Below are 12,528 nucleotides of genomic sequence, written 5' to 3'. Positions count from 1 at the left end.
GATGAGAGTTGTACCTGCAATGTGTTAACTGCCAAAAAAAAAAAAAAAAAAAAAAAAAAAGACTTCTAAATACACCTGAAATATTTTCAGTTTTATTTTCCTTTCGTTTTGAAAGTGCTTAAAACGTGAAAGAAAATGTTAAGGCATTTAACCTGAAGCTTTCTCAGTCTGTTTTAAAAAAAAAAAAAAGAAAAAAAAAGTCCAAAACCTTGATTAAGGAGGATTAACTTCATGGAAATCTTTAATGTAAGGGTTTTAAATCATGGAAAGGTTTGATTTTTTGCTTGCCTGAGGTGTGGCTTGTTGGGTGATGCTGCAGCAGCCAGCTCTTCAGTGGGTGGGGTTTGTTCATCTGGCACATTTCAGTGAGGAAATACAACTTCGATGGCAGAGGAGGAAGTGCAGGAGGGTTTCAGGGTGTGGAGGAGGGGACCTGAGCTGGTTATGCTGAGCAAACTACTGCTGTGCTGTCCCAGGTCACAGCACTGCTCTGTGTCCTTGATGTGACCCATGCCAGCAGCTGAGCCTGACACCCCCTTGTCACAGACCGAGAGAAACCTTCAGTTGCAGAGGACCCACAGTTCCCTGTGCTGGTGGCTGCTCAGCTGTCCTGTGTCACCACCTCCCAACAGCTCTCGTACCAAGCTAGCTGCTGTGTACAGATCCCTAACCTCACAACATCACAGAGCTGTGACCTTAACAGAGTGTCCCCTGGGAAGATGTTTTGGACTAACTTGTTTGAGTTTTCACCTATTTTTCAAATTGAAACCCAAGCTGCAGCACCTTCGTGGAGGGTGGCTGAAGCTAAACCCATGGTATAAGAGCATTAAAGGTCTGGAAGTGTCCCACTTGTTTTCTGGGGAGGGAGCTGGCTGTGCCCTTCTGGTTTTCTGCTCAGCCACAGCCAGCATCTGAGCAGGAGTAAGCACACAGCTTGAGGGGGCTCAGGTGGCTGCTGGTGGTCCCGTGGAAGCACCATTCTGCAGATCATGCTCTTGTTCCTAGGCTTGGGCTGTGCTGCAGTGGGTGCCATGGTGCTTCCCACAGTGTTGATGCTATGGAGCAGGGATCCATGGGGGTGCAGTGTTGATGCTATGGGGCAGCATCCATGGGGGTGCAGTGTTGATGCTATGGGGCAGATCCATGGGGGTGCACTGTTGATGCTATGGGGCAGCATCCATGGGGGTGCAGTGTTGATGCTATGGGGCAGCATCCATGGGGGTGCAGTGTTGATGCTATGGGGCAGCATCCATGGGGGTGCAGTGTTGATGCTATGGGGCAGCATCCATGGGGGTGCAGTGTTGATGCTATGGGGCAAGCATCCATGGAGTGCAGTGTTGATGCTATGGGGCAGATCCATAGGGGTGCACTGTTGATGCTATGGGGCAGGCATCCTTGGGGGTGCAGTGTTGATGCTATGGGGCAAGCATCCATGGAGTGCAGTGTTGATGCTATGGGGCAGGCATCCATGGGGGTGCAGTGTTGATGCTATGGGGCAGGCATCCATGGGGGTGCAGTGTTGATGCTATGGGGCAGGCATCCATGGGGGTGCAGTGTTGATGCTATGGGGCAGGCATCCATGGGGGTGCAGTGTTGATGCTATGGGGCAGGCATCGATGGGGGTGCAGTGTTGATGCTATGGGGCAGGCATCCATGGGGGTGCAGTGTTGATGCTATGGGGCAGGCATCGATGGGGGTGCAGTGTTGATGCTATGGGGCAGGCATCGATGGGGGTGCAGTGTTGATGCTATGGGGCAGGCATCGATGGGGGTGCAGTGTTGATGCTATGGGGCAGGCATCCATGGGGGTGCAGTGTTGATGCTATGGGGCAGGCATCCATGGGGGTGCAGTGTTGATGCTATGGGGCAGGCATCCATGGGGGTGCAGTGTTGATGCTATGGGGCAGGATCCATGGGGGTGCAGTGTTGATGCTATGGGGCAGCATCCATGGGGGTGCAGTGTTGATGCTATGGGGCAGACCCATGGGGGTGCAGTGTTGATGCTATGGGGCAGGCATCCATGGGGGTGCAGTGTTGATGCTATGGGGCAGATCCATGGGGGTGCAGTGTTGATGCTATGGGGCAAGCATCCATGGAGTGCAGTGTTGATGCTATGGGGCAAGCATCCATGGAGTGCAGTGTTGATGCTATGGGGCAGACCCATAGGGGTGCAGTGTTGATGCTATGGGGCAGGCATCCATGGGGGTGCAGTGTTGATGCTATGGGGCAGACCCATGGGGGTGCAGTGTTGATGCTATGGGGCAGGCATCCATGGGGGTGCAGTGTTGATGCTATGGGGCAGGCATCCATGGGGGTGCAGTGTTGATGCTATGGGGCAGATCCATGGGGGTGCAGTGTTGATGCTATGGGGCAGGCATCCATGGGGGTGCAGTGTTGATGCTATGGGGCATACCCATGGGGGTGCAGTGTTGATGCTATGGGGCATACCCATGGGGGTGCAGTGTTGATGCTATGGGGCAGATCCATAGGGGTGCAGTGTTGATGCTATGGGGCATCATGGGGTGCAGTGTGAGCTATGGGCAGCATAGGGGTGCAGTGTTGATGCTATGGGGCAGATCCATGGGGGTGCAGTGTTGATGCTATGGGGCAGACCCACAGGTGGTTTGAGCAGTGCTGCTGTTGAGACTTGGCCATACCCTTACCTTACAGACTTCTGTGGTAATGTCTGGGAGTCGTTTGACTTTGAAGGAATATTTCTCATGCCAAGGCTTAGAAAGCTTCACCCTTTTGATACTGCATGCTTGTTTTAAGATGTTTTACAACAAGATTCTTGATTTTACAATGAGTAAATGGTTTGCTTAGCATTTTGTTCAGCTGCTGTAAGAAGAAGTGCTAGTGCTGTATGTATAGAGCACCTTCCACTAGCACTAACCAGGTGTTTTCTAACCTCTGCTTGCTCTCTTCATCTCCCTGCTAAGATAGTAAAGGAAAAACCCTATGAAGCCTTTTATGTTTATATGTTAATATTGAGAAGAACTAAAATTATTTGGGGTCAAGGGTGCAGAGTGTTGGTTCTGATTTCATTTTGTTCTTGCACTCAGTAACTAAATGCCTTTTTGGGGAATGGGGCTGGGACAGTTCTCTGGCAAGCCAGAATTGGTCTGTCCAGCTGCTGCCTTCCCTCATGAACCTCACTGACCTCACTGTGCTGCAGCTCCACTGATTTGGTTGTTTTCTGTTTTGAAGGGGATGAGATGGGGAGATGAGTAATAAAAACTGAATGGTCATCCCTTCTAGGCTTGGGGGGTTTAATGAATGTGCCATCCAGAGGGGTTGATGCCATGGCCCAACAGGGTTTGGGGTGCTGTGAAGGCAGCATGCTTCACCTTCTGTGGGGAGTCACTGGAGGCATCCCCTGGCACTCAGTGAGATGGGGCTGAAGGGTCAAACCAGGCTTGGGATGAGATAAAATGGAGAAAAAAGCTAGGCCCCAAAGTGCAGCAGGAGTAAGGCATCATCTGCCCCAGAGAAAAGAGGTGCTGTTTCTAGGAGTTTGGATGAAAATGTGTTCCTAGTTATCTAGAACAAAAAAAACCTGCCATGACTGATCCTCTTTGCAGGGTTTGATGTGATGGGCAGAGTGCTGGCATGCAACTTCCCATTGAAAATGGAGAGTAAAATACTTCCTTAAACTTCCAGATATATCTGTGTGTATATTCACCTTAACTGTAATGTACTGTGGGTAATTCTTGTTTGGTTAGATCCATCTAAAGACACTGCTCTTTGTCAGCAGCTCCAAGTATTTATCTCTGTTCATTGGACACTGGTAGTCAATGGAGTCAATAAATACTTGTCTGGATTCCAGTTTAAAGCTGCATAACTTCTGTAGCATTAATGTGCAAAATGCTCTCATGAAGAGTCAGTAACTTGTCACTTTGAGATATAGATATGAAAGTGCAAGAAAGAAGCATAAATTGGAGCAAAATGGTAAAATCTGTATTGGGGTAACTTGTCACTTTGAGATATAGATATGAAAGTGCAAGAAAGAAGCATAAATTGGAGCAAAATGGTAAAATCTGTATTGGGGAATCATTTGATAAAGAATATAGTTCATCTTGGATGTAGCAGATCCTCTTAATACATCTGCTTTAGCAAAATTGGCCCAAGGGAAGGGGACTTGCAGGTGCTTTTTAGTCTAAATGGAGGGGTTTAGTGATTTCTTTGTTGTGGGATGTGATATTAATGTGCTTCCCTCTCCTGGAGGTAAGTCAACTCCTTTTTTCATAAGAGCAGACTGTTGAGTCTCAAAGGATCTTTCTCAAGCTCTGTCTTTCTGTTTCTGTCTGTAAAACAGATCAAAATGGACTTCTTTGAGCTCCTGGCTAACCACCACCTGGACAGTCAGTCTCGCTGGAGCAAAGTGAAGGACAAAGTGGAGACTGACCCCCGTTACAAGGCAGTGGATAGCTCCTCACAGAGGGAAGACCTTTTCAAACAGTACATAGAGAAAATAGCCAAGGTATGCTTGTGGCCTTGGATGTTCTGCTGGCCTTGGGGCTCTTAATGTGTGGAGCAGCCAACTGGAAGACAGAGCAGTCTGTGCTTTAGTTTCATGGAAAGAAAACTCTATACCTATGTTACTTATAGAAATACCCCAAAATGACAGCTTGAAGCCTGGAAGTGCCTAGTCCCAGGAGGTGCTGCTGCAGATGGTCATGGTACCTGTGTGTGCATGTCCAAACACATGGTACACAGAGAACTTACCAGCAGAGCAAGAGAGGTGGAGACTTCTGTAAAGCCCCTCTTTTTAAAAGTAGAGTAAAGCTTCAGGAAATGTAGACACCACTTTGATTGCATCCCTCCAGGGTGGGCAGGCTTAGCTTGGTGTAATTTTTCACAGAAACACGGAACTTTCTGGTTGGAAAAGACTTCTAAGGTCATTGAGTCCAACTATCAACCTAAGACCATCGTGGCCATCAAACCACATCCCATGTCCACATGCTTCTTGAACACCTCCAGGGATGGTGACTCCACTGTCTCCCTGGGTTAACCTGTTCCAATGCCTGACCTTTTGTGTAAGCCCAGCTTCCTTTAGGAATACAGATGGTGCACACACAATTCCTTCACTGGCTCTTCTCTCCTCATCCAGTATCCCTTCAGGTAGTTCATGGTTGAGAATGTAAAATTGGGCTCACCAATAGTGATTCCACTCTCTCCTGTCCTCCCATTACCACCAACTTGTCAGTGCACACAAAGGAGATGCTCCTGAGAGCAGTGGTTGTGCGCTCAGCCTTGTGACCCCCAGACAAACCCCACAGCGCTCAGCGTAGCTGCTGAAGAGTTTGTAAGCCCCAGATCTCGAGTCAGGCTGGAGCCCTTTGTTCCAAGGTGCCTTGGGTCTGATAACCCCTTGATTCACTTGTCTAATGAAAGTATGAAAGGTGATGTTTTTATTGAGCTGAGCTTGCTCTTGCACTCCAGAACTTAGACTCTGAGAAGGAGAAGGAGCTGGAGAGGCAGGCGCGCATCGAGGCGAGCCTGCGGGAGCGTGAGCGCGAGGTGCAGAAAGCACGCTCGGAGCAGACCAAGGAGATCGACCGGGAGCGTGAGCAGCACAAGCGGGAGGAGGCCATCCAGAACTTCAAAGCCCTTCTGTCTGACATGGTGAGATCTGCAGGGCCTTGCTCAGCTGCTCCCCGAAGCTCTGCCCAGTGGGAAAAGCTTTTTGGCATCTGTGGCTATGTTTATGTAGACTTTGTGGTGAAGCTGCCACAGTCACTTCTCAAAGGCTGTTTGGGTTTAGTTGTTTGGGGTTTTTTTTGTCTCAAAACAAGAGATAACCCAAGGCATACAGAAGAGATCCCAGTGAAATACAGAAAAAATGGTTTTAAAACCCAGTCCTCTCCTGGCTCAGGTGCGTTCTTCAGATGTGTCCTGGTCTGATACCAGGAGGACCCTACGCAAAGATCACCGGTGGGAATCAGGCTCCTTGCTAGAAAGAGAAGAGAAAGAGAAGCTCTTCAACGAGCACATTGAAGCACTTACCAAAAAAAAGAGGGAACACTTTAGGCAGCTCCTGGATGAAACTTCAGCGGTAAGAGCTCTGTACATTCACACTCCACATTCCTGCCAGCCCCTTGTGATTTCTCCTTCTCTGGTTTTGTGTCACACCCTCTGATTTGTTTGGTTTGATTTCCAGGGGCCCCTTTATTTCACTACCCTTTTCTTCTCCATAACAAATTTTTTGTGCATTCTATTTCCTTACCTGTTCATTGCTCTTTTGGCTTAACATTCAGTTCATTGACATTGGAGCTTCTAACAGTGATCTTTTTCTCTCGTGCAGGATGTTGCATTTCCTCAGCACTGAGTTATTTGATACTTTTTGTGGCATCTTGCTCTCTCAGATAGCTAGTGTTTTTGTCCTAATGAATGGCAGTTTCTAATTTTACCAAGTTCACCCCTTTTAATGTTCTCCTGCTTTATCTCATGCTGCTGAATCTGAACTTTTGTGCTGTGCGATGCTCTGGGAATCCATCACCTATTCTGTGTCATGGGGTTTAGTGAGTCTTGCTCCTTTTCAGTTGTGTGCCAGCTTGCTTTTAACCCCAAAGTATTTACTTTTCTACTTTAACTGCTTCAGTTAGAACATTAGGAAGATTTTGATGTGACATGAAACTGGAGCAAGTTTTCTGTATGTCATTTTTAACAGCATATTCATATCCATCAATATGTGCTAGAAAAGGATGCTGGGATGTAAACCATATTTGTGAGGACTTTGTGCTGAAAGTGCTATCTCCAAATACTAGAGAAAAGTAAATGTATAAAGTCATCTGACTGAAAGTACAAATGCTGCAGCAAAAATAACCAAATCCCAGCACTTACAGCAGCAGTTTTGTCTGTGGATTTGGGAAATATGTCAAAGCTCTAGCTAGAGGAATACTTACATCCCATCTTCTTAGAATCTACTTTATTTGGTGTTTTGTTTTGGTTTTATTTAACTGCTTTTGCTTTTTTTTGAAAGATAACTTTAACATCAACGTGGAAAGAAGTGAAAAAAATCATTAAAGAAGATCCAAGGTGCATTAAATTTTCTTCAAGTGACAGGGTGAGTGGTTTGCATCTCTGTGGCTGCCTTGCAGTGCAGGTGCAGAGCAAGTTAATGGCTGCAGAAAGGGTTCCTGCTATGTGAGCAGTGTCACTGCTGAAAATAAAACTGTGGAAAGGAAACCCAGAATTGAGGTGTAATTGCTGCTTGAGCTGTGTGAAGCACTGCACCCAGTGCTTGAAGCTTTTCTGTTTGCCTGCAGAAGAAGCAAAGGGAGTTTGAGGAGTACATCCGGGACAAATACATCACTGCCAAAGCTGACTTCAGGACGCTGCTGAAAGAGACCAAATTTATAACCTACAGGTGTGTGGCATGGGGACAGCAAAGGGCTCAGCTTCTTCTTGTGCTTCTCCATCTAAACAGCTGCAGCCTGCTGTTTTTGTTCTGGTTTTTGGTTTTGTTTTCTTTCCTCCCAGCATGAGTTGATAGACCTATTATTCCTTTCATAATCTGTCAGCAAAAATCTACAGCAGCTGGAGACCTTTTCTTTATTTTAACATATGTAGTGCAAATCAAACCAGCACAGGGTGAGATTCCCTTTGGCTCTGGAACAGTGCTCTGGGAGCAGTACCCTGAGCTGCCAGGTGTTAGATTTGTGTCGTGGTGAAGGACATTCTTCATGTGTGTGCTACCCCTTGCTTTAGACTCCGGAGGGATCCATCCTGAAATGAAGGCTCTTGCTTCAGGACTCTGGAACAGACAGCAAAGAAATACTGGTTTCATTGAAATGTTGTTAAAACCCCCATAACTAAAGTGCCTGGCTTCTGTGGGAGGACTTCTTTGACAGGGGCCTCACAGGTTTGCAAAGCACTGGCCTTGTCGCTCAGCTCCAGGGGATAGTGAGGCTGATGGAGGGTCCTGGGTATGGATCAAAACTAGTCTGCCAGAAACACAAGGCTGATTAAAAAGGAGGGCACTAAATGAAGCTCTTTGGATCCCAACAAACCTCTTGATGGTTAGTGCTGTTGTGTTGGGATTCTGGTTTTGGGTGGAGTTGCTGTCACTGCCAGTGTTTGAAGCCAGAGAGGAGGGAATAGAATAGAACAGAATAGAATAGAATCAAGAAGGCTGGAAGAGACCTCAAAGATCATCGAGTCCAACCTGTCACCCTAAACCTCATGACTATCTAAACCATGGCACCAAGTGCCACGTCCAATCCCCTCTTGAACACCTCCAGGGATGGTGACTCCACCACCTCCCTGGGCAGCACATTCCAATGGCCAACCACTCTCTCTGTGAAGAACTTTCTCCTCACCTCCAGCCTAAACCTCCCCTGGTGCAGCTTGAGACTGTGTCCTCTTGTTCTGGTGCTGGTTGCCTGGGAGAAGAGACCAAACCCCTCCTGGCTACAACCTCCCTTCAGGTAGTTGTAGACAGCAATGAGGTCTCCCCTGAGCCTCCTCTTCTCCAGGCTAAACAGTCCCAGCTCCCTCAGCCTCTCCTCATAGGGCTTGTGCTCAAGGCCTCTCACCAGCCTCGTTGCCCTTCTCTGGACATGCTCCAGCAATTCAACATCTTTCCTAAACTGAGGGGCCCAGAACTGGACACAGTACTCAAGGTGTGGCCTAACCAGTGCTGTGTACAGGGGTACAATGACCTCCCTGCTCCTGCTGGCCACACTATTCCTGATGCAGGCCAGGATGCCATTGGCTCAGCCAGTCAGGCTGGGCTGAACTGAGACTGCCACATCCAAATTCTAATTATTTGCCTCAGCTAGATGTCAATTTAAAACTCTGATTGTATTGTTTTGGTCTCTCTAGATTTTGGCATTTGCATAGCTCAGATAGTGTTGTGCAAGGCCACTGCAGCCAGACAGGAGGAGTCTTCCTTTGGTGTTCATCAGTGTGGCACCAACATAGGTGGCTCTGTCCTGTCCAGGGTGGTGTTGATGTGCCTGCTCCTGACCTAGAGCAGCTTCTTTGTAGTGACGATCTCCAGGTCTCTGCACCCTTTCCCTGCTTCTCCTCCCCACTGTCTCTACCTGTGCTTTCTTGAGGTGGGGGCAGCTTTGGGAGGCTCCTGGGGTGTTGTATGGGCTCTGGGTTGTTCTGAGCATCCCAGACCACACAGGTGGTAATTGTTACACTTACTTTCAGATCCAAAAAGCTGATCCAGGAGTCAGATCAGCACCTGAAGGATGTAGAGAAGATCTTACAGAATGACAAGCGTTACCTGGTGCTCGACTGTGTGCCGGAGGAGAGGCGCAAGCTGATCGTGTCCTATGTGGATGACCTGGACCGCCGGGGCCCACCTCCACCACCCACAGCCTCAGAGCCCACAAGGCGAACAACGAAATAGTCCTGAAATACTCCTCAGCTGGGGGTATCTTAAATCCAAAAGCTTGCATGAGCCATCTGTCAGGTTTATACATACACATTGCCGTGAGTACAGTGCAAAACCATCTGAGGAGCAGAGGAAGAAGCAGCGTTTGTGAACATGAAATGGTCTCCGGGTGGGTGGGGGAGAGCCAACAACAAAAAGCCCACGTTGAAGGTATTTATGAGCTTCTCTGGGGCATGACTGACAAGAATGGGAGTGTGTGGGTGGTGTTTGGTGACCAGCTCTGGAGTGATGCAGTGTCTGTGTGTGAGGTGTGGGTGGTGGGATGTGGAGGCTGCCTTCTAGGCAAGGTCCTAGGTGTGAGTCTTGTGGTTTGAACTTGTGTGGCATTGTGTGCCACCAGCTTCCCAGTGTTACTGTGGGCCTTCGCTGGGAAGAAAAGTGCTGCCCAGGACCTTAAATTATTGGTTACTGTGTTTTGGAGACACAGCTCCTAGTCCTCTGCTTGCCTGCACCCCTGGGTTGGAGCTCAATCCATCCCAGCCAGGGTTAGAACTGAGAGAATTGGGCCTGAGAGACCAAACCAAACTTGTTCACAGCTCTGCTTTGTTCCTCCCCCAACCTACGGGTTAGACACAGACCAGGTTGCTCTGCCCAAGTGAAGACTTATCTGATAGCTTCTCCCCGAGGCTGGAGCTGCTGGGTGAGTGCCGACACAAGACAGGACGGTTGTACAAACACCTTTTTCTTTACCATCAAGTGATCTTTACACACTCTGGATTAGACTGTGGATCTCCCCTCTGGGCAACTCTTGTAAACTATACTCCTGTTTTGAATGTTAAACTCGTGTTTCTAAAGTTTAATTTTGAAACGTTGGGATTGTCCAGTTTCTGTATTTGAACGACAATAAACCAACCCTTTTTATATATGGATTGTACAGGCCCAGCACCCCTTTGTGCTGCCTTTTGTTGGACTCCTGAATTTAGGAGTAAACAAGGTCAGGTGGTGATGGCAGATCAGCTCCTTTCAGTGCCCAGCTGCCAGCACAGAGTCCTCTGAACCCCCCAGACAGGAGAGACCCCGGCAAGGCCCATCCACACCCACCAGCCTGTACAGGGACCTTGTGTCTCCTCCCCTGCCTCCAGGCACCAACTCTGTGGTCACATCAGGGACACAGAAGGTGCCCGGAGCAGGACCCTGGTGGTGGGCTCATGGCACCATGTCCTTCACCATGGGAGCACAGGGCTCTGCTCTACCAGTGGAGGGATTCCTCCTGGCTCATCCCTGCAGGAGGCCCTTCGTGGTTTACGATGGCTTTAAAATGCACTGAACTCGTTCATTAAATGAATGTGATCGCTATTAATTTAAATTTATCTTGTTTATGGGCACCAGATGTTCATTAGCATTTATTTATCTGCTTATTCTGTGGATAAAGCAATTACCCCTGAGGCAGCAGGGGGGGTGCTGCAGCTGCAGGCATGCTGTGCTGGTGATTGCAGGACAGTGGGGAGCTGCTCTGTTGCCCCTGCAACACTCTTGGCATGGTCCCCCCTGCCCCCCCAGCAGCAGGGAGAGTCTATGGGATCCTCCTTCAGGGTTGCTGGCAGTGTTTCCCATACCTTTCCCATCACAGCCCAGCTTCACCAGTCCAGGACTGCAGCTGAGCACTCTGAGCCAGCAAGGCGGGAGTGAAATGTGAGGTCAGGAAAAAGAAAGAGACTCAGCTACTAAAAAGCCCAGCTCCTCTCGGGGCAAGAGTTGCAGCCCATCCCTGGCAGGAGGGTCAGTCTCAGGGTTCAGTTTTCGGGGCTGTGTAGCTGTTTCCAGCTGCTGAGCCGACCCTGTCACCACTCAGTGGTTTCTTCTTCCTTCTGCTCCAGGAGCTGGCACTGAACCTTGAGGGTTCTGGGGATTTCAGACACTCCTGAAACAGCAATAGATGAGACCCCAGTGAGGGGCTGGAGCACCATAGGGCTGTGTCACCTGCAGCTCCCCCACCTCCTGGGGACATTTATTATGAACTTTGTACCTGTACTTTGAAGCCACCCTCACTGTGTTGTAGGAGGGGGGCTGTGGTCAGTGGCTAATAACAGGCACAGGAGTCTAATTTTATCACATCTCTGCACTGGTGGGAGCAAGAACTTCCAGTCCCAGATAATCTGTTTAAAACTTAATGTTGAGCTGCTCTGTGCTGGCTTTGTGACAACACCCTCTGTCTGGCCATCACCCTGACGCAGTAGCTGAGGCCTCTGGGTGTGTGGTGCAGGCCACTGTGGGCAGCACAGCTTCCAAGGCTGATTTTGTCCCTGAGACTGGTGCCAGTCACTGGGGCCTCCCAGCTCCTTGGTACTGCAGCCCCTGCCAGGCCTGGCCCTGCAGCAGCTGCAGCACCAACTTTCCCCCACAAACATCCTGAATGGGTCAGGGCTGTGGGGGACAAAGCCATGGGGCCATGGACAGGTCCTTAAACCATGGTATGAGGAGAAGACCATCCCCCTGGATGCACCCCTGTGTCTCTGCTGCTCATCCCACACACTACCCAGCAGCAGAATAGGAGTGGGGGGATGATTGCCCAGCGCCCAAGGACTGCTAGAGTGAGAGCCTGGATTCCCACACATTGCTCTCCAAATTGCCCTCACAGCCCCTACTCTTACCAGGAATCAGCACCTTTGGGGGCTCTGGGCCCCTCCAAGCTGTTCCTTGTCAGCAGAGACCCAGCAAATCTCAGTACACTGAGCAGGGACCTTCAGCTATGGCCTGGCTGCCACAGAGCCACCAGTATGAGGGGCACAACAAGCAGTGACTCCACACCAGGACAGGTTTGGGACAACTTTACTTCTGAGAGCAGAGTGCAGGCTTTCTGTACAGGAACCAAAAAAGAGCTTTTTTTTTTTTAAAAAAAAAAAAAAAAATTAATTTACTCTTGCTATTTTATTTTTTTAACCGTTTCATTTACAAAACCAAAACCAAACAGTTACTCCCAAAAGCCATCAGTTGTGGTACATCTATGAGCCAGTGCACTCTGTTCTTCCCATGTGGTCGCTCCTCTGAAGGTGGCCAGCTCTGTCCCGGTGCTCCCAGGCTCCCTCCAGGGGCCAAGGTCTGGCTGGGGTCCCCCTGCTTCGCAGCTCCTCTCCTGTGCTGAGTGTGGCAACTGGGAGGCCACAGCAGGACATGCTGGAA

At 49.1% G+C, this 12,528-nt stretch overlaps 1 protein-coding gene across 3 annotated transcripts in view; it reads left to right on the top strand.

Moving 5' to 3' along the window:
- TCERG1 (transcription elongation regulator 1) overlaps positions 1-10,215 on the top strand; it is a 33,571-nt gene extending 23,356 nt beyond the window's left edge. For all 3 annotated transcript variants that reach the window (XM_054389172.1, XM_054389171.1, XM_054389173.1), the window contains 6 exons: positions 4,315-4,479; positions 5,442-5,624; positions 5,875-6,054; positions 6,982-7,065; positions 7,268-7,368; positions 9,162-10,215. In XM_054389172.1, the coding sequence (XP_054245147.1) occupies positions 4,315-4,479; positions 5,442-5,624; positions 5,875-6,054; positions 6,982-7,065; positions 7,268-7,368; positions 9,162-9,363 (915 nt within the window). In that variant the 3' untranslated portion in view covers positions 9,364-10,215. The remainder of the gene's footprint in view (positions 1-4,314; positions 4,480-5,441; positions 5,625-5,874; positions 6,055-6,981; positions 7,066-7,267; positions 7,369-9,161) is intronic.
- The last annotated feature ends 2,313 nt before the right edge of the window (positions 10,216-12,528 follow it).

The sequence above is a fragment of the Indicator indicator genome, chromosome 18, assembly GCF_027791375.1.
Source record: "Indicator indicator isolate 239-I01 chromosome 18, UM_Iind_1.1, whole genome shotgun sequence".
NCBI classification, from domain to species: domain Eukaryota; kingdom Metazoa; phylum Chordata; class Aves; order Piciformes; family Indicatoridae; genus Indicator; species Indicator indicator.
Note: the sequence above shows the minus strand (reverse complement) of the source record. Positions and strands in the feature narration are given on the sequence as shown.